General features: G+C 38.1%; 1 protein-coding gene and 1 pseudogene across 2 annotated transcripts in view; both read left to right on the top strand.

Annotated features, from left to right (window-relative positions):
- The window catches only part of LOC124615478 (aldehyde dehydrogenase, dimeric NADP-preferring-like), a 182716-nt gene extending 164185 nt beyond the window's left edge, over nt 1-18531 (top strand). For both annotated transcript variants that reach the window (XM_047143401.1, XM_047143402.1), the window contains exons 9-12: nt 4401-4516; nt 7150-7285; nt 7424-7574; nt 17992-18531. In XM_047143401.1, the coding sequence (XP_046999357.1) occupies nt 4401-4516; nt 7150-7285; nt 7424-7574; nt 17992-18012 (424 nt within the window). In that variant the 3' untranslated portion in view covers nt 18013-18531. The remainder of the gene's footprint in view (nt 1-4400; nt 4517-7149; nt 7286-7423; nt 7575-17991) is intronic.
- A 6047-nt stretch (nt 18532-24578) lies between these two features.
- On the top strand, nt 24579-24696 carry LOC124617148 (annotated as a pseudogene).
- Nucleotides 24697-24991: the final 295 nt, after the last annotated feature.

The following is a 24991-nucleotide window of genomic DNA, read 5'->3' as shown; positions in this document are numbered from 1 at the left end:
GCTGCAGCAAGATGGTAATCAGAAAAGTTTGTCATAAACATTGTAGATTAATTGGCAAAATTGTGTCATCACTCATTCAGTTGATTCCAGACAGAGCCCCCAAAACTTGTATGGAAAACAGATCCAACTTTTATGTAGAACTATTTATTATTCTCAGAGTTACAAACTCTAACACCAAACAATTCTCCCCCCTGCCAGAAATGTGCTGGTGTATGCCTTCGTCAGCACACTGGTCAGCACTAGGAAACACAGTGTAGCAGGCACAGAAACTAAGCACATCTACAAAAAGAGTAGACCAAGCATGCCAGTAATGCCCACTGGGCAGCGTGTGTATAGACTGCCACCATAGACTGAGCTCTCAGTACCTCAGTACGTCACATCGGGACTCAGTTCACATTGCACCTCAATACGTCTCACTCTGCCATGGTCTTCCACGGTGATAGTCGTTGCCTCACACCTTAGCTAGCTGTGAGGGAATGTCAGTCATTGTATATAGTTCTGATATGGACATGGACCATCATTGAAGTTAAGTACTCAATTTGTTCCTGTAATAAAGTGTATTTTAACCAAGTGAGCATTTTGTGTTGCAGTGAGAAAAAACTAGCCACCCATCTCTCATACCACCCTCTTCTCATCCAACCAGGAACACAAAACATTACAGGAGGGCACAGTCATAACAAGAAGTAAAGATTAAATTAATTTTTCCCATGAATATTGTTTCTCTGAGAATAAACAAAACTACTCTCCAATATTTGGTTTCTCTGGTGTGTCAACCAGTCTCATCAGTAGTAAGACTATTAAACATCCTATCCGAAGGCCAGAATTATACCATATGATTGGAGACCTCTCACTGAAAAGTAGAAGTGTTGATTCATTCACAGGCATACACACAAAAAAAAAAGAAAACTTACTGGCTTTCAGAATGAATCCTTTCTCAAACTCAAGTGCACGTACATGCCCCCCCCCCCCCCCTCCTGACACACAGAGACATACCTGAGGCTCTATGGTGCTGGCTGAATACATGGCTCTACCCACCACATGCAACCTCTCACCAACCCCCTTCCACATGCCAAACTGCAACGAACTGCAATCTTGGCATTGTGCATCTTAGCCAGCACCATGTAAAGGCACAGATTCTCTCTCTCTCTCTCTCTCTCTCTCTCTCTCTCTCTCTCTCTTTCTGTCTACCCATGTGTGTGTGTGTGTGTGTGTGTGTGTGTGTGTGTTTCATGAGATACCACAACAAATAAATTATGGCAGACAGCTTGCAACTAATGCATTTTACAGATACTAGTCATAAAAATTAATCGTCTTCTTATAACTCAAGAATTTTCAGTGATTCATTTGTCATTTGATTTAAAAATTTCTGCTTTTTGTTTTCACAAAGCAAAAACATGTTCACTTTAAACAAATAATAAGTCAAAGTAGGTGCATTATCTTTTTTATTTTTTAGGTAACTGAGGTCTTGACTACAATTTAGATGTCAGCTCTGTACTGTATGGAATCTTATAAGTGAGAGCATTTCATTAATTATTATCAGGATCAAGATAAGAGCCAGCAAGTTTCCTTTGAAACAAATAACTTAGTCAGTCCTGTGCTAGGCCTTTCTTTACGGACACAAAAATTTGCTTACAGTTCTATAGAAAGATTTTGAAAGTTTCTTAATACAACAAAAATGATGTTCGTCTAGGAGTGGTTTATGTCCAACACAACTGCTGGCTTTGTTATTTAACAAAAATTAGCCAGGTGTGAGTATGACTTGTGCTCTGAGGGTTCCATACAAATTTACTTATATATGTAAACCATTAATCAATCACAGTAATCGAGAGTCTTGATTATTTTTGTCCATTATTGGCATTTATATTGGCAAGATATTGGTCCCAGGAATTACAAAACTGTACAGAATATTTTAATTTTAAATTTGAAGTTGGATAACAACTGACAAAAGAAATATTTTTGATGTGATATAATTACAAATTAACAATTTTTAGATTTTTCCCTTTAGTTGTACGGTGAAACCTTGCTTCTTGCCAAATTTCATAATTTCACATAAATGGGGAGTACCCCACAGATTTTGATGAGTGAGTTTGCGAGTATCAAAATATGTGACATGAATGGCCAAATCTTTTGATTGCTTTGACTTAGAAGCTTCAATTTTTAATGCTACAACACGACTGTAGTCCTTAGTATGTGGCATAAATTTCAACTTGATCCCTATACCTGTTCCTGAGAAAAAAAGTTTTTAATAGTCAAACAGACAGACAGACAGATAAATGATAAAGTGAATCTATAAGTGTTTGTTTTTATGAATTGACACATGGAAAATTAAACAAGATCCGAGTAAAGCTATTGTCAATAAATGCTTGCTGAATTTATTGAGCAACAGAGACTATTGTATCTATAGGTGACTTAATTATTCTAAAACCAAATTTACATGAAACATCTGCAACTTTGTTCTGCATAACTGAATTGATGCACTTACAAGGTCACAAATTGATTCTTATCACTGTGAATCAAACAAAATGAGCAGCAATTAGCTCATATGTTGCATGTGTGTCTCCTGTGGTCTAGAATCTCTTTGAGGAGTGCAAGGAATATTTTGCAATGAAGGTAGAATTGAAAATGCAAGTTTCCATAAGTGCATCAACATACATGTAGTGGCAGGATATTATAAGTCAAGTCCTGTACATTTTTATTAGGTAGTAATAAGTATAATACCTGTATTCATATGTTACTATGAAGCCCCCACTTAAACACACACACACACACACACACACACACACACACAGAAGGCGAGAGAGAGAGAGAGAGAGAGAGAGAGAGAGAGAGAGAGAGAGAGAGAGAGAGAGAGAAACACACCCACTACACTAAGTATGAGTGTGAAACATTTATGGTGTGAGCTTGTCAACATACTAGAATCACTGCAAGATGTGAGCTTGATAGTTCATGGAAAACCATAGGTAATTTCATAAAATCTTCCCATAAGCATCTCTTGTAACAACGAACATTGAAAGTTTCTGGTTAGTGACTGGAATTATGTATATGAAAACTGAAATCACAAATGACACATTAAATATTAATGAGCTTTTATTTCTTAAAATTGACAGTTACATCACAGATTCGATAATCAGAAGCATTTCTTTCCTACAAGACTTGAATTTCCATATTGCTGAAGCCAGCAGCCCCTATCTGGGTCATGTTTATTTGCAAGTAGAACAGTTAACTGTTCAGGGATAAAATGCAGTCACCTGAAAACATCAAACAAATAAATTTAACCTAAAAGGTGTGTGTGTGTGTGGGGGGGGGGGGGGGGGGGGGGGTAGGAGAGTCATAAAATATAAGTGTATCTGTTATCTTTCATTGCCAGATCAAGACAGTTGTATCTACACATATAGGAATATGCTCTGGGTGAAAAGGATTTTTTGTTAAATCCGATGTAGTAATACAAAAATATGTGCAAATATTTATCTGAAACTAGGTGTAACAACCTCAAATGGGGCATACATACAGATTCCTTAGTCTGTAGGCTGTCATAAAACATGTTTGCCATAAATGTGATTAGCAAATATTGTAATGATATGTGTGCACTAAAAACTGCTTATTATTCATTATTTTTGTCAAATTTAAACTATGTAATAGAAATATGGGGCTCATCAACATAAACCAATATAATCACATTATTAATACTATAGAAAAATCTTATCAGAATTATTTGTGATGCCAAACCTAGAAAATAATGTCAGAAACTGCTTTCAAAATTAGGTGTGCGTGCCATTGTGCGTGTATTTACATTGAAAATAATATTGCTTGTGGAAACAAGGAATCCAAACTTTAACTGCGACCTTCATCAGCATGATGCTAGAAGTTCAGATACCATGTAAATAGCCACAGAACAATTTTATATGAAAAAAATGCACTTCATGCTGGGCTGAAGCTAACCGATGCCCTACCAAAACTCTCCCTACTAGCAAGTTCAAAGCCCACCTAAATATTTTTTTATTGAAAATCCATTTTTCTCCCTAGATGAGTATTATATGTTTATGAAAAGTGCTTTGTAAGTATATCAAGGCCAAAGTTTTCAGTAATTCATCAGTGATCTCATGATAATAAAAATATTTGTAACACTTTTATTTGTATATTGACAAATGTAAAATGCATTAAAATGTAAAATTTATTGTTCCACACAAATGTTTAGTTTGTAATTTGTTTACTGATGTATTCAGAAGAATAATCTGCATGATTTCCTGAAACTGTGTTATTTATAGGAATTGTATTTGATTATTCAACATTCAATCAGTATTATTATTATTAATATTATTATTATTGTTATTGTTGTTATAATTGTCATCTTACATTCATAATTTTTACTTAAATGTTATTCACAATTCTCTGTTCCATAGACCGAAGCCTTTGACACTTTATATTTTTTCAACTGACAAAACTGTACAAAAACTGTTTCTGGAGCAATCAAGTAGTGGTTCAGTCTGCATCAATGACACAGTATTGCATTTGGCAGGTAAGTTAATGTCTTATGCTAATGAAGAATAATCTTTCAGACACTACAACACAGTCAAGAGACAAACTCTAGAGCAGGAAATGACTGCTGTAATTGACATTACCCTTTAAAAAGATTTCAAATTTTTTGCTCAGTTTATTCAAGTTAACCATTTTGCACTTAAACATAAAATTGTATTATTTTATGTCGTTACTGTCATTAGAAAGTTATATTCATCTTACCAATATGTGGGTGAACTGGCTGAGTGTGACAAGGTGAATTTAAGAATTGATGAATTACGAGGTGCATTCAAGTTCTAAGGCCTCCAATTTTTTTTCTAATTAACTACTCACCCGAAATTGATGAAACTGGTGTTACTTCTTGACGTAATCGCCCTGCAGACATACACATTTTTCACAATGCTGACGCCATGATTCCATGGCAGCGGCGAAGGCTTCTTTAGGAGTCTGTTTTGGCCACTGAAAAATCGCTGAGGCAATAGCAGCACGGCTGGTGAATGTGCAGCCACGGAGAGTGTCTCCCATTGTTGGAAAAAGCCAAAAGTCACTAGGAGCCAGGTCAGGTGAGTAGGGAGCATGAGGAATCACTTCAAAGTCGTTATCACGAAGAAACTGTTGCGTAACGTTAGCTCGATGTGCGGGTGCGTTGTCTTGGTGAAACAGCACACACGCAGCCCTTTCCGGACGTTTTTGTTGCAGTGCAGGAAGGAATTTGTTCTTCAAAACATTTTCGTAGGATGCCCCTGTTACCGTAGTACCCTTTGGAACGCAATGGGTAAGGATTATGCCCTCGCTGTCCCAGAACATGAACACCATCATTTTTTCAGCACTGGCGGTTACCCGAAATTTTGTTGGTGGCAGTGAATCTGTGTGCTTCCATTGAGCTGACTGGCGCACTGTTTCTGGATTGAAAAATGGCATCCACGTCCCATCAATTGTCACAACCAATGAAAAGAAAGTCCCATTCATGCTGTCGTTGCGCGTCAACATTGCTTGGTAACATGCCACATGGACAGCCATGTGGTCATTCGTGAGCATTCGTAACACCCACCTGGATGACACTTTTCACATTTTCTGGTCGTCATGCAGGAGTGTGTGCACAGAACCCACAGAAATGCCAACTCTGGAGGCGATCTGTTCAACAGTTATTCAGCGATCCCCCAAAACAATTCTCTCCACTTTCTCGATCATGTCGTCAGACCGGCTTGTGCGAGCCCGAGGTTGTTTCGGTTTGTTGTCACACGATGTTCTGCCTTCATTAAACTGTCGCACCCATGAATGCACTTTCGACACATCCATAACTCCATCACCACATGTCTCCTTCAACTGTTGATGAATTTCAATTGGTTTCACATCATGCAAATTCAGAAAATGAATGATTGCACGCTGTTCAAGTAAGGAAAACGTCGGCATTTTAAGTATTTGAAACAGTTCTCATTCTCGCCGCTGGCAGTAAAATTCCATCTGCCGTATGGTGCTGCCATCTCTGGGACGTATTGACAATGAACGCGGCCTCATTTTAAAACAATGTGCATGTTTCTGTCTCTTTCCAGTCCGGAGAAAAAAATCAGAGGCCTTAGAACTTGAATGCACCTCGTAAAGCAGTATACGTATTTAAAATTTTTCATCCTTAAGGCTCTTTACTAATAATACCATCAGTCTACTAGAAATTTTAAAAACCATTGTAGCATGTTTTTAGATATAGTTTATATCTGCCTCCCTATGTTGTTCCTCTTCATTGAGTTCCTTCATTTCTCCTGCAGATTTTCATTCGTAATGGGGTTTATTGAATGTAAGGTAATATGAAACAGTTTCTAGGTGTACTGCTGGTAAAATTGGATAGTTTTCATTAAAAGCGCTAACTATTTACATTCTGTTGTTCAGTAAAGTGCAGGGTATTTGTTAATACAAAAATTTTGTTACTCTTGTGTTCTGAATTCAGGGAAACAGTGTGATGTAATTTACGTACACATACACAACCCTGATAATCACTGAAATATGTCTATAGATTGACTACAGCATATTTTTAGATTCATGAGGGAACACTGATTCATAAACCCATACAATAAATCTATGTTAAGTAATTAGTAACTGAGCTGCAGAAAGAATATTTTAACAAAGGACTAGAAAAACTGATAAATATAATTTAAAAGGTCATTTAATAGAAATGTTGGTAATCACTTCAGTTCTTTAACTAATTTTTTGTGAGATAAACTATGTTTTTATAGCTCCACCTTCTGAAAACAAATTATATTTCTCTCCAGGGACAAATCCATTTATAGTGTGTGTAAGATAATAGTTCCTTTGCTCATTTCTGAGTGTACTCTGAGAATCCAAGTAAGAATGAAGTTGTTGATGTGAAAATCTTTAAAAAATCACACACAACATACCATGAAAAAGTAACAATGTATGTCAATAAATCATAACATGTTCTCTGTGAATAAAACATATGGCTTCTTAAATTTGAAACTTTGCTGGCACTTATTATGAAAGAAGTTAAATACACAGAGGGTAGCAGATGACTGTTAATTGAAAGTGAGAAAAATAATTTATGTTTTACATAAGGTAAATTCATAAAATTATGCTGCAGTTATTACTTCATTTTGCTGACTACAGTGTTTACCTTTCATTTAGTTGAAGCACTTCCTTTTGGTGGAGTTGGATCTAGTGGAATGGGGGCATATCATGGTGTCCATACTTTCAACACTTTTACCCACAAGAAAAGTTGCTTGGGGAAAAACTTCAATCCTTTAGTGGAAAAACTTAATTCGTAAGTAGCCTACATGTATTTAGTGAAAGTAAACAATAAAGTATTCCTCCACTGATATTACAAACTTAGATAATAATAGCAAACAAATATCTTTTTTGTTATCTGTTTTGAAATTATCTTTATTGTTTGTCGTTTCAGGATGAGGTACCCACCTTACTCAGAGAAAAAAATAAATCTTATAAGTTTTATAATGAAGAAACGCCATGGAATAAGTTTCAAATATATAATCCATTTTATAATGTTTGTGTTGGGTGTTTTAACAACTGTTGCCATCTGGGGAATTGTGCAGGTAAATCAAAAATACATATAACAAACAATTCCAGGCTGGAGTAACAAAATTATTATAAAAAGGATAGATTGCTACTCACCATGTACAGCAGATGCTGAGTCCCAGTCAGGCACAATGAAAAGGCTATTAAACATTTAAGATTTCAACCAAAAGACATTCTTTATAAACAGCAAGCACTCACACATTCACAAAAGCACAAATCACACACACATGATCACTGGTTCTGGCCATTTGGTAGTCATGTCACATTGGCCAGAGACAGTGGCCATACGTGAGCGAGTTGGCTTGTATGAATTTGTGTCCATTTCTATTTCCAAAGAATGCCTTTTGGCTGAAAGCTTAAAAGTTTAGTAGTCTTTTCATTGTGCCTGTCTGTGACTCAATGCCTCCTTTTGTAATGAGTAGCAGTCCATTCTTTTCACAACAATATACATGTATATAATAAGATGACAGGTTAACAGCAAAAAATTTCAGATGCTTACAGTGACCAATAAAAAGGAAAAAAACAATGCTTTGCAAAATAGATGAGTATTTGATAAATTTTATCCATCACACATAAATGGTAGTGGTTGTAGTACTGTCTACATTTATATCTGTATGCCACAAGCCACCTTCTGGTGTGTGGTAGAGGGTACTTCTGATAACACTGCCTTTTCTCCTCATTCTTGAATGGTATGTGGAAAGAACTTGTCAGCAAAGCTTCATATGATATATAATTTCTCCGATTTTCTCATTGTGATCATTTCAGGAGACATATGTGGGAGAAAGTAATATGTTCCTTGACTCTTCTTGGAAAGTATTCTCTCGAAATTTCAACAGCAAACCTCCCTGTGATGCACAGTGCCTCTGTCTACCACTGGAGTTTGCTGAGCCTCTTTAATGCTTTCATGCTGAGTGAATTATTCCAAGATGAAAATCTCATCTTTTAATCCTATTTAGTAAGAGTCCGAGACTGATGAATAATTGTCAAGTCTTGGATGACTGAGTGTTTGGTGAGCTATTTCTCTCAAGGATGAATTACAGTTCCTTAAAATTTTCCCAATTAATATGTCCTCTATCAGATTTTCCTACTATTTGTTTTATGTGGTCATTTCACTTTAGGCTGATCCAGATGGTTATGCCAAGATGTTTTATGGTAGACACTGCTTCCAGTGATTTGCCTCCTACAGTGTAATCAAACAATAGTGAATATCTTCAACTACCGACATGGAATACCTTACATTTATTCAAATTGAGAGTCAACTGGCAATCCTGACCAACTGTTGATCCACTGCAGATCTTCCTGTATTTTGCTGCAGTCTTCCAGCAGTGCAGTCTTATTACAGGCAATAGCACTAACCATAGCCTCACAGGGTCTCCAGAATTATCCACTAGATCAGTAATATAAATTGTAAATAGTAGTGATCCTTTAACAATCCCTTGTGATATTCTTGAAATTACCTTCATATTTGTCAGATTTGTTCCATTAAGAATATTCTAATGAGTTTTGTATCCAATCATACATCTGGTCCGATAGTCAACAAGCATGTGATTGTGATTTTTATTGGTCCCATAAATTACCTTTTGTACAGATATGTACTTGTAACATAGGACAGGTCATTAGGCTTACAATCTAGATCATACGAAATATAAAAGTATATAAAACAGCTTACACATTAAATATACATAGGAGCTTTCACAGTATGTATATAATATTAAATCATACACATTGACTTATGATGCAGTATATTCATAATATTACATGGTACAAAATGACTTAAGATACATGATATGTACAAAGAATAATAATAATAATTTTGTGAGATATAATTAGCTTATATTATACATCAGTGGTTCCTAATTATAGTTAATTTCTTTAACACTGATTTCTGTTGCTAGTTCTTTTTATGATGCATGAGATTTATCACTCACAGGATGAACTTTTGATCACTGTTTGTAGTCAGCTGCACTATAAAATTATCCTTGTATCAGAAACTTTTTTAGAGTTGTGGGGAATGTTTCCTCAGTTTTGAGGTCTTGTAATTCCCTTGTCATTGCTTGTATTAACTTGATGCCAGAGTATTTGGGTCCTTTTTTAAAAATCTTAAGTCTATGTGGAATGCACCGCAGTTGTTTTCTGTTCCTTGTGTTGTGTGTATGAACAGTCTCATTCAATTCAATTCAATTTATTAGCATCCTTGTAGTACATCATCGAAATGACATAGGACTTGTCAATAAAGATTACAATTTAAAATACATATACATGAAAATTTGTAATTGAATTTACTTGTCACTTAGACATTACAATTTTAATAGAACTTTTAGAACATTAACATAAAAATATACAAGTAGGATAACAACGTACAGAAAAAAAGTTTGTGATTCTCACATCAAAGCTTATTTACATTCTTACATTAACACCGTTTCACACTTTCATAGAAACAGCAAGTATTTAAATGTGAGACTGTAAAAACTATTGCTCAATAACATGTTTTTTAATTCTCTTTTAAATATGTACAGTTTTGGTATTATTTTTAGTTCTTTGGGGAGAGCACTGTAGAGGATTTTGGGTTGGTATAGTACACTTTTGTGATACATAGCTGTTTTATGAATTTCTCTGTGGAAATCATTCCTATTCCTTGTTTCGTAGTTGTGAAATTCTCTGTTTAATGTAGAAAATTCTTCATGTTCTTTTAAGAAACATATGCTTTCATATATGTATAAAGATAGCAGTGTCATGATTTTTAATTCTTTGAAAGCTTGCCTACAAGAGTCTCTATATCCTATACCTTTTATTATTCTGACTGCCTTCTTTTGTAGTCTAAATGAGTAATTTGTTAGACTGATGTTCCCCCAAAACTGTACGCCGCATCTTAATAAACTGTGCATGAATGAGAAATAAACACATAACACTGTTTTAATATTACATGACCTTTTAAGCATTCTAAGTATATAACGTGTTTGACTTAATTTTTTGTTCAATGATATTACATGTTTTCCCATCTTAAGTGTTCATCAAACCATACTCCCAAGAATTTAGTGTATGATGTTTGTTCAATCTTACACTTACCCAGTTCTACTGTAAGGTTAGTTTTTATTTTATTTGTAATATGTCTGAAGTTGATCCACATTGTTTTTTTGGCATTCACAATGGGTCTGTTTTCATTAAACCATCTGTCTGCTTCGTCTGTTGCTAATGTGACTTTTTCCTGTAAGTCAGCTTCACTATTTGCTTTAACAAACAAACTTGTATCATCAGCAAACAGTACTGCCTCTGCTTCAGATAGTTGACTTGGTAGGTCATTGATAAATATTAAAAACGGTAATGGCCCTAATACAGATCCCTGGGGTACTCCATACAAAACTCTCTCGAATCTTGATGAATATGTCCTATCTCCAGTTTTGTGTGATCATGTAATGCACTCACATTGGTCTTGAATATATACAATGATGGAAATGTCAGAATGTTTAGTTCCTTGAAACAACTTTTGCATGATTCTTTTTACTTCTTTTTCAATATAATTCGAATGGCTTTCTTCTGTTATGTGAATATCCTCTTCATTTGTATGATAGTTGAGTTCCCCCATACTGTGATTCCATATCACATGTATGGTTCAAAACGTCCATGATAGACAATGCACAAGAGGTCTCGGTGAGTATACTGAGCCAGTGGTTTCATTATAAATATAACTGAGCTTAGCTTACTGGAAACAGTATTTATCTGCTGTTTCCGATTTAGCTCACTGTCTATTGTAATACCCAAAAACTTAACTGCAGTTACTTCTTCCAGTCCTTTTTCATCTAAGGAAACATCCATATGTTCTTCATTTTGTTTATATTTGAAGACCATGTACATAGTTTTTTCAGATTAATGATTAATTCATTTCCTGAGAGCCATTCTGCTGTACTACTGACTGATATGAATGTATTTTGCTCAAGTGCCTCCACATTGTTGGAAACATTTAGCACAGTCACATCATCTGAGTAAAGTATTTTGATTTCATTTTTACATGTTTGTATATTATTCACAAATAAATTGAAGAGAACAGGTCCCATTACAGATCCTTGAGGTACACCACACTTAATGCTTCTAATTTCTGATCTGCATAAGGTATTAATGGCTACCTATTGTCTCCTGTTACTTAGATATGATGTTATCCAGTTTGCTGCATGTCCACGAATACCAGTATTCTCTAGTTTCTTTACTAGGACTGTATGATCAGCTGTGTCAAACATCTTGGATGGATCAAGAAAAACTCTAGACACTACCATCTTGTTGTCCAAGGCCTGTACGATTGATTCTGTTAATGATTCAATTGCTGTTTCCATTGGTTTCCCTTTCTGATAACCGTGCTGTGCTGGAGTTATTACATTATGTTTTTCCAAATAAGCAGTTAGTCTCTTTAGCATGAGAATTTCTAATGTTTTGGAGAAGCCTGATACTAAAGATACTGGCCTGTAGTTGTTAGGGTCATTGTGCTTTCCCTTTTTGTATACAGGAACTATTTAACTAATTTGAGTTTATCTGGAAATACTCCTTCTTGGAAAGAGCAGTTGGCAATATCCAGTAGTAGCATAATTATTTCTGCTGCCACCTGCTTCATTAGGCAGTTTGACACTTCATCATGTCCAGCAGACTTTTATGCTTTTAGCTTTTTCATAACATTTGTCAGTTCCTTTTCAGACAATGGTTTCAGGAACATTGAGTGGCTTGGCTTATTTGTCACAATAGTTTATTACCATTTTTTAATTATTACCATTTATTATCAATTCTATGTCATTCACCAGCCACAAGATACAACATTATCAAAATACATGAATACAACTCTACTATGATAGTAATTTAATTCCACAAGACACATTTAAGTTACAAATTAGATTACAATAATATCACAACTATAAAATAGATACAAGTATATAATGAAATTAAATATAATGGTTGGTGTTGGAGTCATGGAACTGAGCTGCAGCTCAAGTAAACACTATGCTATTACTAGAGAAGAATTCTTCAATATTGTAGAAAGGTTGCTCTTTTAGCTTAAATTGCTCGCATGGTAAAGATTGAATGTGATCAGGTAGCGCATTAAACAATTTTAAGGCCACCACTGGGAAGCTGTTTTGTGTCTTTGCTAATCGACATCTTGGCATGTTGATACTGTCTTTGTTGCGAGTGCTGTATTTGTGAACTTCATTTCTCTTTCTGTAAACATCATGGTTTCTCTTTATGTGGAACAGGCAGTTCAGTATATACTGGCTGTAAACAGTCAGAACACCTAACCTGGTGAAAATTGGTTTACAGTGGTCTCTTTTTTCCTTGAAGTAATGATTCTCATTGCTTTTTTTTGCAGTAAAAGTACATTCTTGAAGCCTGCTGAAAGGCCCCAAAACAACAGCCCATAACTGACATGGCTGTGGAACATTGCATAGTACAAGGTACTGTTCTGCTACTATACTTTTCAGTTTCCTCAAGAGGTACAGGACCCATGAAAGTTTGGAACATACATGTTTGATGTGCTGTTGCCAGGTTAATTTGGTATCAATGAGAAAGCCCAGAAGTTTAACATCTGCTGCATTACCCAGTGCTCTCCAGTATTGCTGAGGCTGCGTATCATCCTTTGAGTTTTTCCTTCATTAATTTTCATTTTGTTCATGATAAACCAGGCCTTAGCTTCATTGAACAAGACTTCTGCTTGTTGGACTGCCTGTTAAACATTCTCTCCTTTTGAGAACAAGGCTGTATCATCCGCAAACTGCAAGGTGTGCCTATTGGAGCCTATGACATTTACGAAAATAAGGAACAGCAGGGGACCTATTACCAACCCCTGAGGCACCATGGAGACAATCTGTCATCTGTTTCTCAGGTAGGATTTAAGAGTTTGCAGGACAGATCCCGCTATACCATATGTTTTTAGCTTTCTGAGCAGTGCCTTATCTGGGAGCAGTCAAATGCCTTACTAAGGTCCCAGAGTACTAGTACTGTAGACTCTTTGTCTTCAAAACCCTGACTTATGTTTGTAACTAACTCAAGTACAGCTGTTGTTGTTTACCTGCCCTTCCGAAAGGCATTTTGCGCATCATAAAAGAGACTATTTCCTCTGTTTTTTCATTCTTTGTTCCCCTTTTACCCTTCCTCCACTTCAGCATTTGGGGTTCCTCTTCTTTCTCCTCCCTGAAAGCTCCTAAAGGCTGGCCCACGTGACTGACATGTAACAGGTGACTGGGTAACACATAATTCCCAGTCCCGGATTGACAGGTAGGGTTCACACTTACGCCCTGGTACAGACCAGGCCAAGGGAGGGGTGATTGCATGAGCTGTTACCTTCCCAAATTGCTAATTGGTCTCTCTGTCAGGTGTTTGGGAGGTTTGAACAATCATCTAAGGTGGGTGAGCCCCTCTGCGGGGGGCCCCCAGTTCTAGGAGCGTGTCATCAGAGACGCTGCCAATCATGGGGGATTTTCTCGTAATGAGCCAACCATTTCTTCACAGTCTATGTCTACTAAACATAAACAGAATGAGACTAATAATTCAATGACCCTCCCTGCTGCACCTTGGTTTCTCATGGTTTCACGTACTGAAGATGGTCAGTCCTTTGCTATGGGTAATCCGCTTACTATTCAGAAAGGTGTTGATGCAGTTGTTGGCCCTGTGAAATCCTGCTCTGGCACTTTGCTTTTGGAGATGACTTCTCGTTTCTCAATCACAACTACTGCTCTCAGCTTCGCTCCTCCGCAGCTATCCTGTTCGTGCTGAGACCTGTCAAATGCTGAATTCTTTGCATGGTGTTATTTACACTAGGCTGCTCGATGGTCTGACCAAGGTAAAAATCCACACTTACCTCTCTGATCAGAGCATCACTGCAGTCCATCAGTTGATGAAAAAGGTAGATGCATCCTTAGTGTCCACATGCACTCTTTTTCTCACGTTTGATGGAGTAGTGCTTCCATCAAAGATCAAAGCAGGCTATGAAGTTATCACAGTCCGACCATGCATTCTGAACCCAATGTGCTGTTACCACTGTCATTATTACAAACACACGTGAATGTATTGTTGACACCCAGCCAAATGTGTAACACATGGTAGGGATACTCACGAGGGTGACTGTCCACCTCCTTCTCACTGTTGGATCTATTGCATTGGCAACCATGCAGCCTCCTACAGAGATAGTCCTGTGTGTCTCAATGAGGGGGTCATACTGGAGATTAGGATGAAGAAAAAAGTGCATTATTCTGACACTTGCAAGTTGTTGGCTAGTCAGAAACCTTGTGTTTTACCATCCAGCACTTACTGTACCATTCTTACTACATCTCGCTCCACAAAGGACATTGTCATGCAGACATGTGACCTCAAATTCAGCACAGTGGCTATATAATCGCCCAGTGTCAAGATAGCATCTCCGTCTCCTTCTCCTCCAGCTGGGCAATAAGCCGCCAAATTTTCGCCTCTGGTGGCGAAATCACCTGCTATGCAACCAACTGGTCAGTAAGGACAGGAGGAATACTTCCGCAAAGACTTTTTACATCCCTCCAGCCAACAAACATCTGAATTGTCATCTGCAACTGCAAAGGCTTCTCCTTCACTGGCTCGGAGATCCTCTTCAACAGTGTCCTGTCACCGTGTGATACTCTCACGCGGCCAACCTCCATGTCGTCGGAGCGTATCGCCAGCCATTTTTCTGCACTGGACTCTGCAGACTGACCAACAGAGGATGCCGACACCTCTGAAGATCTCATGGAGTGCGATCTTCCAGCTTCTGTGTTGTGTAACAGTGTCTTCAAAAGCTGGGACTTGGCAGCCCCCGAGGTGACACCCCTTCGTTTTTTGCCCTCCTCCCCTTTCCTCGTCATGACTCTCCTCCAACAGAATGTTCATGGACTTAGATCCAATAAGGAGGAATTATGGCTACTCCTGGAATTGCAGCATCCACTTGCTCTCTGCCTCCAGGAAACAAAATTGCATTGTCACAACTGCTTTGACCTCTCTCATTTCTTTCCAGTCCGCTTCGACCTTCCCCCTGAGGACAGCATGCCGTCTCATCCAGATTGATGTTCATAGTCAAACCATCTCCCTGAATACCTAGCAGCAAGCAGTTGCAGTCTGCATTTTCCTTCCTCACTTCACCTTTTCCCTTTGTACCATTTGCATCCCTCAGTCACTCGGTGTCACCAGGGCAGACTTCCTCCAGCTTGTTGAGCAACTCCCTTTTTGCTGCTTGGTGACTTTAATGAGCACCATCCCCTTTGGGGCTCTCCCAGAACCTGTCAGAGAGGTGCCCTGTTTGCTGACCTTGGCAATCAATTCAACCTCATCTGCATTAACACTGGAGCACCTGCATTCCTTTCAGACTCGACACACACCTATTCCCATTTGGACCTATCCTTCTGCACTGCTCAGCTTGCTCATCATCTCAAGTAGCATATTATCTCTGACATGTACTTGAGCGCCTGTTTCCTATCCATTTCAAACTCCTACCCCACCTACGTGCAAAACTCAAATGGCAGCTTTCCAAGGCTGAGTAGAGTCTATACTCTTCCTGGCAACCTTTGATGAACAGCTTTTCCCAAGTTGTGATGACCAAGTAGAATACCTTACCAACATTATCCTTACCGCCACAGAACATTCCATTCCTTGCACTTCATCTTTACCATGCCATGTCCCGGTCCCTTGGTGGACTGAGGCGAGCCGTGGCGCAATTTGCACACAGAGTTGTGCTTTCGGCATTTTTAACCATCATTCTATGATGGTGAACTGTATTCATGATAACAGTTGTGTGCGCAGTGTCATCATGTTCTTTGGGATAGCAAAGAAGCTAGCTGGATTTCATTTACTAGTTCTTTTAGCAGTTCCATTCCCTCTTCCAATGTGAGGGTCAATTTCTGACGGCTCTCTGGGACCAAGATACTTCCCAATTTCTGGCCAACGTAGCAGGTGAGGTCATAGTGGACCCTATTGCATCTCTGACACCTTGGGCCGCTATTTTGGGAAGATTTTGAGCTCCACCCACTATCAGCCTATCTTCCTCCACTGGAAATGAGTGGAGGAGGATCGGGTGATACCCTTCTCTCCTCAGAATGGGAAGTGCTCACCTTTACTACGAGGGAGCTAGATCAGGCTCTCACTTCATCCCAATCCTCAGCCCCAGGGTCAGACAATGTTCACATTCAGATGTTGCAGCACCTTTCTTCAGGGGCAAGCACTTTCTCTTTCACATGTACAATCGCATCTGGGCAGAGGACATGTTTCCCAGTTGCTTGCGTGAAGCCTCTGTCATACCCTTAACTAAGTGTGGTAAGGACAAGCACCTTCCTTGTAGCTACCACCCTATTTCTCTCACCAGCTATGTTTGGAAGGTGTTAGAACATATGATTCATGCCTGGCTGGTATGGTGGCTCAAGTCTCACAATTTACTAATCACTGCACTATGTGGATTTCGAGCGCACTGTTCTGGAGTTGACCATCTCATCACTTTGTCAACCCGTGTTGTGAATGGTTTTCTGCAGAAATACCAGACTGTGCCCATGTTTTTTGATTTGGAGAAAGCCTACAACACCTGCTGGAGGACTGGTATCCTCCGTACTCTCTACATGTGGGCTTGAGAAGCCGCCTGCCCCATTTCCTTCAGGAATTTTTACAAGACAGAGTTTTTAAGGTATGTGTGGGTTCTGTCTTGTTGGACACCTTTATCCATGAAAATGGAGTGCCTCAGGGTTCTGTCCTGAGCGTCATCCTCTTTGCTATTGTTATTAACCCTATTATGGACTGTCTTCCAGCGGGCCTCTCCAGTACCCTTTTCGTCGATGATTTTGCTATCTATTGCAGTTCTCCAGAGACTAGTCTCCTTCTTCAGCATTGTCTCAATCACCTTTACTCATGGAGCGTCAACATTGGCTTTCACTTTTCCACTGACAAACCGTCTGTATGAATTTCTGGCGGGTTCCTTCCACTGACAAACCTGTTTGTATGAATTTCTGGGCACCGCTGCTGCCAAGGCAGCAGTCCTTGTCCCTCAGCCCTCTAGTTCTTCCATTCACTCTGATGATCTCTGTGTTGCTTTCTGTCAGCAGGTGTTTTGGCATCACCACTAGTCTTCCCTTCATAGGAACAAGTTCTAGGGAATTACTTAAATTTATATATTTTGCCAAATGCTCAGGAGTTGAATTCTCTACTTTTTACCTTAAAACATTTATTATATGTTAGTGAGGAAATATTTCTGTATTAATAAGATAAACAGCATTCTGTACTAAAGTCTCTTCTTCACAATACCATCACAGATTGTAGTATTTATTTCAGTGACTGCATGTAACAAGTTTGTTGTTCTTAACAGCTTTTTGTTTCGATCAAAAATCAACAAACAATATGTAACTTGCTTGACAATGATGGTAGGGAAGAGTTCTCACTTGGTTTTAAAGTTTTCTAATGTTAATTTTTCTTTCTTTGCAGGCAAGCCAAGGAGGGAACTGAGAGATTTTAAATTCTTTTACCTCAGAAGGTGACATACAGTATCCAGGAAGAGTTCTCTTTCATTTAAATAGTAATACTTATTAGATGCTGCATTAAGAGTGGGATTAAGTACAATGGATGTCATAGCAACCTGCCAGTTTCTACAGATGCGTTACAAGTGTCTCACTGGTACTTAAGGAAGATCACTCTTCCTGGTGCAATTTACCTGATTTTATTTACTGTCTCAATGTATAGTGATACACAACAATCAAAACTTTTTGAAGCAGTACTTTGCCAAAAGAAGTACTTGAATTAGATCTGTAAAAAATCTCTTTGATATTGGTATTGTTCTGTAATAATATTGATTCCAATTGTATATACATTGTAAATATTTTATAATATGTAAATAATATACAAGTAAGTCAGTTACTGCTGTGTTGTGGAAAAATGCTGGGTTTTGAAGTAATAGTTGTATAAGCAAACACCACCAGCATTTATTTAACCTGTTAAATAAAATGAATACAGTAACTTATCTATAAGCTAACATATTTCTTTTGCAAAACAGAGAGTATCAGCAGTAACAAAGAAAGACACCTTTTTTCAGGACAAAAGAGAATAAATTCATTCATTTGTTCATTCATTCACTCATCACATTCTATAAAACCTTTCATGTAGGACAGCCTTTTGGGGTGTGAGACAAGTAAAGTAAACACATAGGCATAAACAAACACTGCTGCCTACTTCTTTAAACTACACTAACAACAAATTATGATGAACACTAATCTGTTTTTAGTGGTGATACCAATGAAGATATTGATGGAAGTATGTTTTCTTAAATGGAACCATGCACTTTTTATACTGAAATCGACAGCTCTTGAGAAGACAATTATAGTGAAATAGTGTTTGTTAATGTTGATATTGAAACCTGCCACAAAAAAATTCGAGAAATGTACTAGAATGAGAGAGCATGATGGCCGGAAACAGCATTTGTGGTGCAACCACTGCCACCCATGCTCTGTGGTTCTATACCGTAACGTAAGCCTGCACTATGAGAATAAAGCATTATTTCCCCTTAAACCAACTTATCACTTAGATGCAGATTCATCTATGAATGTTATATATGGAAATATGATATAGACTAGAATCTCGTGTATCACGAAGGTCATAGGAAGACAGTTTGACATTTGTGAAACAGAGCTCAAACAGAAAAATCAACTGTTCATTCTCCAAAAATAAAGAGGTTTTAATCCTCTGCAAAACGGAACTACTGTATTAAATATCTAAATGATAGAATGAAGATTTGATCCAACAGGCAAATGTGTTGACATTCTGATGCAACACAGCATGAGAACTCTGTTTGGCAGTGTTTGCATTGCTAATGCCAGATCTGGCCACCGTGCTTTCAAATTGTAGGACATTTCTTGAATTTTTTTATGACAAGTTTCAATATCAACATTAACAAATTCTATATCCCTGTAATTGTCTTCTCAAAAGTAATCAAGTGCAGTTATAAAAAGTATACAGCTCCATTAAAAAAAGTACTTGCTTCAATATCTTAGTTCATACCAAACCTAAAAACGTTAACCAAACAAGAAAATACATGTCCTCCAATGCTCTAACATTTTCCAAAAACCCTGTTTTGATACAGGGGTCTATTTTTGGGTTTATTTTTCCTTCTTTTCCTGCTGTTGTTTATTTTGTAAGATTTGTGGTTGGTCTTATATCAGCACTAGTGGGAAGTTTTGTTCCTGGCCGATATAACAGGGCAATACTTTGCTGACCCCAATACACTGCCCGATGAAAGTAGTATTACCTTTATCATCTTGGCGGTCCGGATCCTTCATTACCACCTCCATGCGATCCAACTGCGGTGAAGATCCCTGGAATTGTCTTCTCAAGAGTAATCAAGTGCAGTTATAAAAAGTATACAGCTCCATTAAAAAAAGTACTTGCTTCAATATCTTAGTTCATACCAAAGCTAAAAACGTTAACCAAACAAGAAAATACATGAAACTTCCTGGCAGATTAAAACTGTGTGCCCGACCGAGACTCGAACTCGGGACCTTTGCCTTTCACAGGCACTTGCCTGCCTGCCTGCCTTGCCTGCGAAAGGCAAAGGTCCTGAGTTCGAGTCTCGGTCGGGCACACAGTTTTAACCTGCCAGGAAGCTTCATATCAGCACACACTCCGCTGCAGAGTGAAAATCTCATTCTGGAAACATCCCCCAGGCTGTGGCTAAGCCATGTCTCTGCAATATCCTTTCTTTCAGGAGTGCTAGTTCTGCAAGGTTCGCAGGAGAGCTTCTGTAAAGTTTGGAAGGTAGGAGACAAGATACTGGCAGAAGTAAAGCTGTGAGGACCGGGCGTGAGTCGTGCTTCGGTAGCTCAGATGGTAGAGCACTTGCCTGCGAAAGGCAAAGGTCCCGAGTTCGAGTCTCGATCGGGCATACAGTTTTAATCTGCCAGGAAGTTTCATATCAGGGCACACTCCGCTGCAGAGTGAAAATCTCATTCTGGAAGAAAATACATGTTCTCCAATGCTCTAACATTTTCCAAAAACCCTGTTTTGATACAGGGGTGTATTTTTCCTTCTTTTCCTGCTGTTGTTTATTTTGTAAGATTTGTGGTTGGTCTTATATCAGCACTGGTGGGAAGTTTTGTTCCTGGCCGATATAACAGGGCAATACTTTGCTAACCCCAATACACCGTCTGATGAAAGTACACGCTATGATCCCTGGAATGGTTCCGCACGTTCTCTCTATTGCGCTACTAAATAAATAGCCACACTTAGCACGAACAGGGGTATATTTTGCCCAACATTTTCATTATCACTTTTCACAGCAGAATTAACAATTGCTACAATAATACCACTCTCTTCAGTACCTTCAAACATTTGTACATGCATCCTGTAGGACCTGGGAGAAAAACCAGAGAAACAACTACCACTCTTCAATTATTCATTATGCCCTTGTTGGTGTGTCATTTACTCCAAGGCTCGCTGATTCTGACACTTTCTGCACCATGGTACAAATGACTCCCGGACGACCAGTGGTTGTAATACCATTTTTAATGATCCCCTTCTCGCTGGCTCCACCACTGCTCCACACTCACTGCATACAAGAAAGGAAAATATACAGTTTCCCTTTCTCACTACATTTATCCTTAATCAATTTACTCATGAGCATCTCTTGTTGACAGCTTTCCAATGGTGTTTTGGAATGTTTACAAATATCCCGAAACACTACAATACATGGAACAGTTCACAAAATGAAAAGGGTGTTACATCTTGTGTGACTCACCCTGTATATACTGTGTGTTTGTGTTAGAAGAAAAGCTGCAGTTTTGAAAAGTCACTGTTCCTCCTCCTCTACTACTCAGCTGCTCTTCTCATCTAAACAAAGCATTTTTGTAACTTTACACAGACCACTATCAGCTGTCTGTATACTGACAAAGTAAGGGCCTTTCTAATATACACTGGAGAGCCAAAGAAACTGGTACACCTGCCTAATATCGTGTACGGCCCCTGCGAGCATGCAGAAATGCTGCAGCATGATGTGGAATGGACTTGACTAATGTCTGAAGTAGTGCTGGAGGGAACTGACACCATAAACCCTGCAGGATCTCTTCTGAACAGCACATTGCAAGGCATCCCACATATGCTCAATAACGTTCATGTCTGTGGAGTTTGGTGGTCAGCGGAAGTATTTAAACTCAGAAGAGTGTTCCTGGAGCCACTCTGTAGCAATTCTGGATGTCTGGGGTGTTGAATTGTCCTGCTGGAATTGCCCACGTCCGTCGGAATGCACAATGGATATGAATGGCTGCAGGTGAGTCTATATGTCTCGCGCATGCACGCCGCCCTCTGTGAGGCAGACCGCGGAGCCCTCGCGGTCCGCAGTCTCTAGTCACACAACGAGGCCCATACAATGGGCTTAAAGTGAATTTGCTACAGCTTGTTTAATAGAAGTGACAAAACCTTATGGTTATGCCTCAAGTTTTATAAAGTTGACTTAGGACATGGCTTGTTTTAGGCAAACATTTAAATAATATTTTATGTTCTGAAGAAGACGTTATTGCTAACGTTGAAACCTAGGTAAACGATAAAGTTAACCTGCAACTGTAGGCTTTATATTCTTATATATTTGGTAGAAAGTAAAAATGAATAACAATAGTAGTGTAAAACTGTGGATATAGACAAAATAAGGGAAAGACCAATAACTCCTAAACATCATGTGGCCCCTACAGCTGCTTCTGTGAACCAGATTATGAAAACCTCAATTTCTGTTAAACCTTGCAGGATAAAATGCCTTTGTTGGTACATGAAACTCTTCATTAATGTTCATAAAAAGTTTTATGCTTGGAAAATGGTCTCTCAAACATTAAGTTTTAACACAAGTGAATATCACTCCTGAAAAGCCTTGTTTGTATTCCAGTAATTTAAAAATTGAACAGAAATCAAGATAAAATATGCAACACTTGACACTGTGTAAGCAAAGAAGAACCAAGGCATAGCTGTCAAGTGGGATATGCATTACATACGAAATAATTGATATTATTCTCATCTCCCCTATCTGGTGGCACATGGCTAACAAGGTAATTAATTCATTTGAATATTATTGCAATAAAAGATGATCTGTGAAGTAATGGATGAGGCTGCAGGTTCATTTTCTGCTGTATTTAATATGAATTACTGTCACGGATTAAGGTCTAACATATCTCATACTAATACATAATCACTCTGAAATTCCTTAAAGATCGTATCATCCTTTGACTGATATCAATTGAACTGGAAGAAATGTGATAAGAATGCTGTACGTGATATTATGATTTAATACTTAATTGCTTTTATTACTGCAAATCAGTTTTATGCTTGGAAAATGGTCTCTCAAACATTAAGTTTTAACACAAGTGAATATCACTTCTGAAAAGCCTTGTTTGTATTGCAGTAATTTAAAAATTGAACAGAAATCAAGATAAAATATGCAACACTTGACACTGTGTAAGCAAAGAAGAACCAAGGCATAGCTGTCAAGTGGGATATGCATTACATACGAAATAATTGATATTATTCTCATCTCCCCTATCTGGTGGCACATGGCTAACAAGGTAATTAATTCATTTGAATATTATTGCAATAAAAGATGATCTGTGAAGTAATGGATGAAGCTGCAGGTTCATTTTCTGCTGTATTTAATATGAATTACTGTCACAGATTAAGGTCTAACATATCTCATACTAATACATAATCACTCTGAAATTCCTTAAAGATCGTATCATCCTTTGACTGATATCAATTGAACTGGAAGAAATGTAATAAGAATGCTGTACGTGATATTATGATTTAATACTTAATTGCTTTTATTACTGCAAATCATACAAATATTTTTGCTATAAAAGAACTGTACTGTACCAGGAACCAAGAACAAATGGTGATTTAAAATGGCCTTAATTATTATTATATCAGTCTTTGTGACCAGGCAGCCACATAAGTTCTTGCAAGGATTCATATTCATGCCAACAGTTCCTCCGCAGCTTCATGTAGTCTCTGACTAAAACCAGAGGTAATGCAAATTTTCTATTATTGTGCAAGATGTATGTTACATAGCACCTAATGGCCAAAGACTTCATTTATGCAGTAAACAAGGTTGGCTTTATTCTGACATAACTCATGGAATTCAGAAAGGCTTATTATTTTGGTGAAGTTTATTCCTGCACTGTAGGAATACTTTGATTATTTTCTTTTTTATGATGTGATAACCAGTTTATAAATTTTCCTACAGTATGTACAATTTTTTCCCAAGTACACTGAGTTGGACAATTTGCATAACTCTCATCCTGGACAAATTTTAACTTCACCTCACCATTCAGTGTATGCTCGATGAAAAACCAGGCATAACCATCAGTGGGGCATTTGACCTTACATTAGGAGTACTTTTGCTGCACTGAAATTTTTTTCATACATTTTGAATACATGTTGTTTTGTTGTTGTTGTTGTTCTTGTTGTCTTGGTATTCAGTCCAAAGACTGGTTTGATGCAGATCTCCATGGTACTCTAACTTGTGAGAGCCCCTTCAGCTCTGAGTAACTACTGCAACCTACATCCTTCTTAATCAGCTTACTGTATTCATCTCTTGGTCTCCCTCTTCCTTCCAGTACTAAATTATTGATCCCTTTTTCTAGTTAGGTTGTATCACAAATCTCTCTTCTCCCCAATTCTGTTCCCTACCTGCTCATTAGTTACAAGATCTACCTGTTTAATCTTCAGCATTCTTCTGCAGCACCACATTTAAAAAGCTTCTATTTTCTTCTTGTCTAAACTGTTTATCGTCCATGTTTCATTTCCATACATGGCTACACTCTATACAAATACTTTCAGAATGGACTACCTGACACTTAAATCTATACTCAATGTTAACAAATTTCTCTTCTTTGGTAATGCTTTTCTTGCAATTGTTAGCCTAGGTTTTATATCCCTCCTACTTCAACCATCATCAGTTATTTTGCTTCCCAAATAGCAATACTCATCTACTACTTTAAGTGTCTCATTTCCTAATGTAATTCCCTCACATTGCCTGATTTAATTAGACAGGCAACGACCTTGCCGCAGTGGATACACTGGTTCCCGTGAGATCACCAAAGTTAAGCGCTGTCGGGCGTGGTCAGCACTTGAATGGGTGACCATCCAGGCCGCCATGCGCTGTTGCCATTTTTCGGGGTGCACTCAGTCTTGTGATACCAATTGAGGAGCTAACCGACCGAATAGTAGAGGCTTCGGTCAAGAATACCATCATAACGACCGGGAGAGCGGTGTGCTGACCCCATGCCCTTTTTTTTTACATTCCATTATCCTTGTTTTGCTTTTGTTGATGTTCATCTTATACCCTCTTTTCAAGACACTGTCCATTCCGTTCAACGGCTCTTCCAAGTCGTTTGCTGCTTCCGACAGAATTACAATGTCATCATCAAACCTTGAAGTTTTTATTTCTTCTCGCTGGACTTTA

Source organism: Schistocerca americana, chromosome 5, assembly GCF_021461395.2.
Source record: "Schistocerca americana isolate TAMUIC-IGC-003095 chromosome 5, iqSchAmer2.1, whole genome shotgun sequence".
Taxonomy (NCBI): Eukaryota; Metazoa; Arthropoda; class Insecta; order Orthoptera; family Acrididae; genus Schistocerca; species Schistocerca americana.
This window is presented reverse-complemented; position numbering and strand designations above follow the sequence as displayed.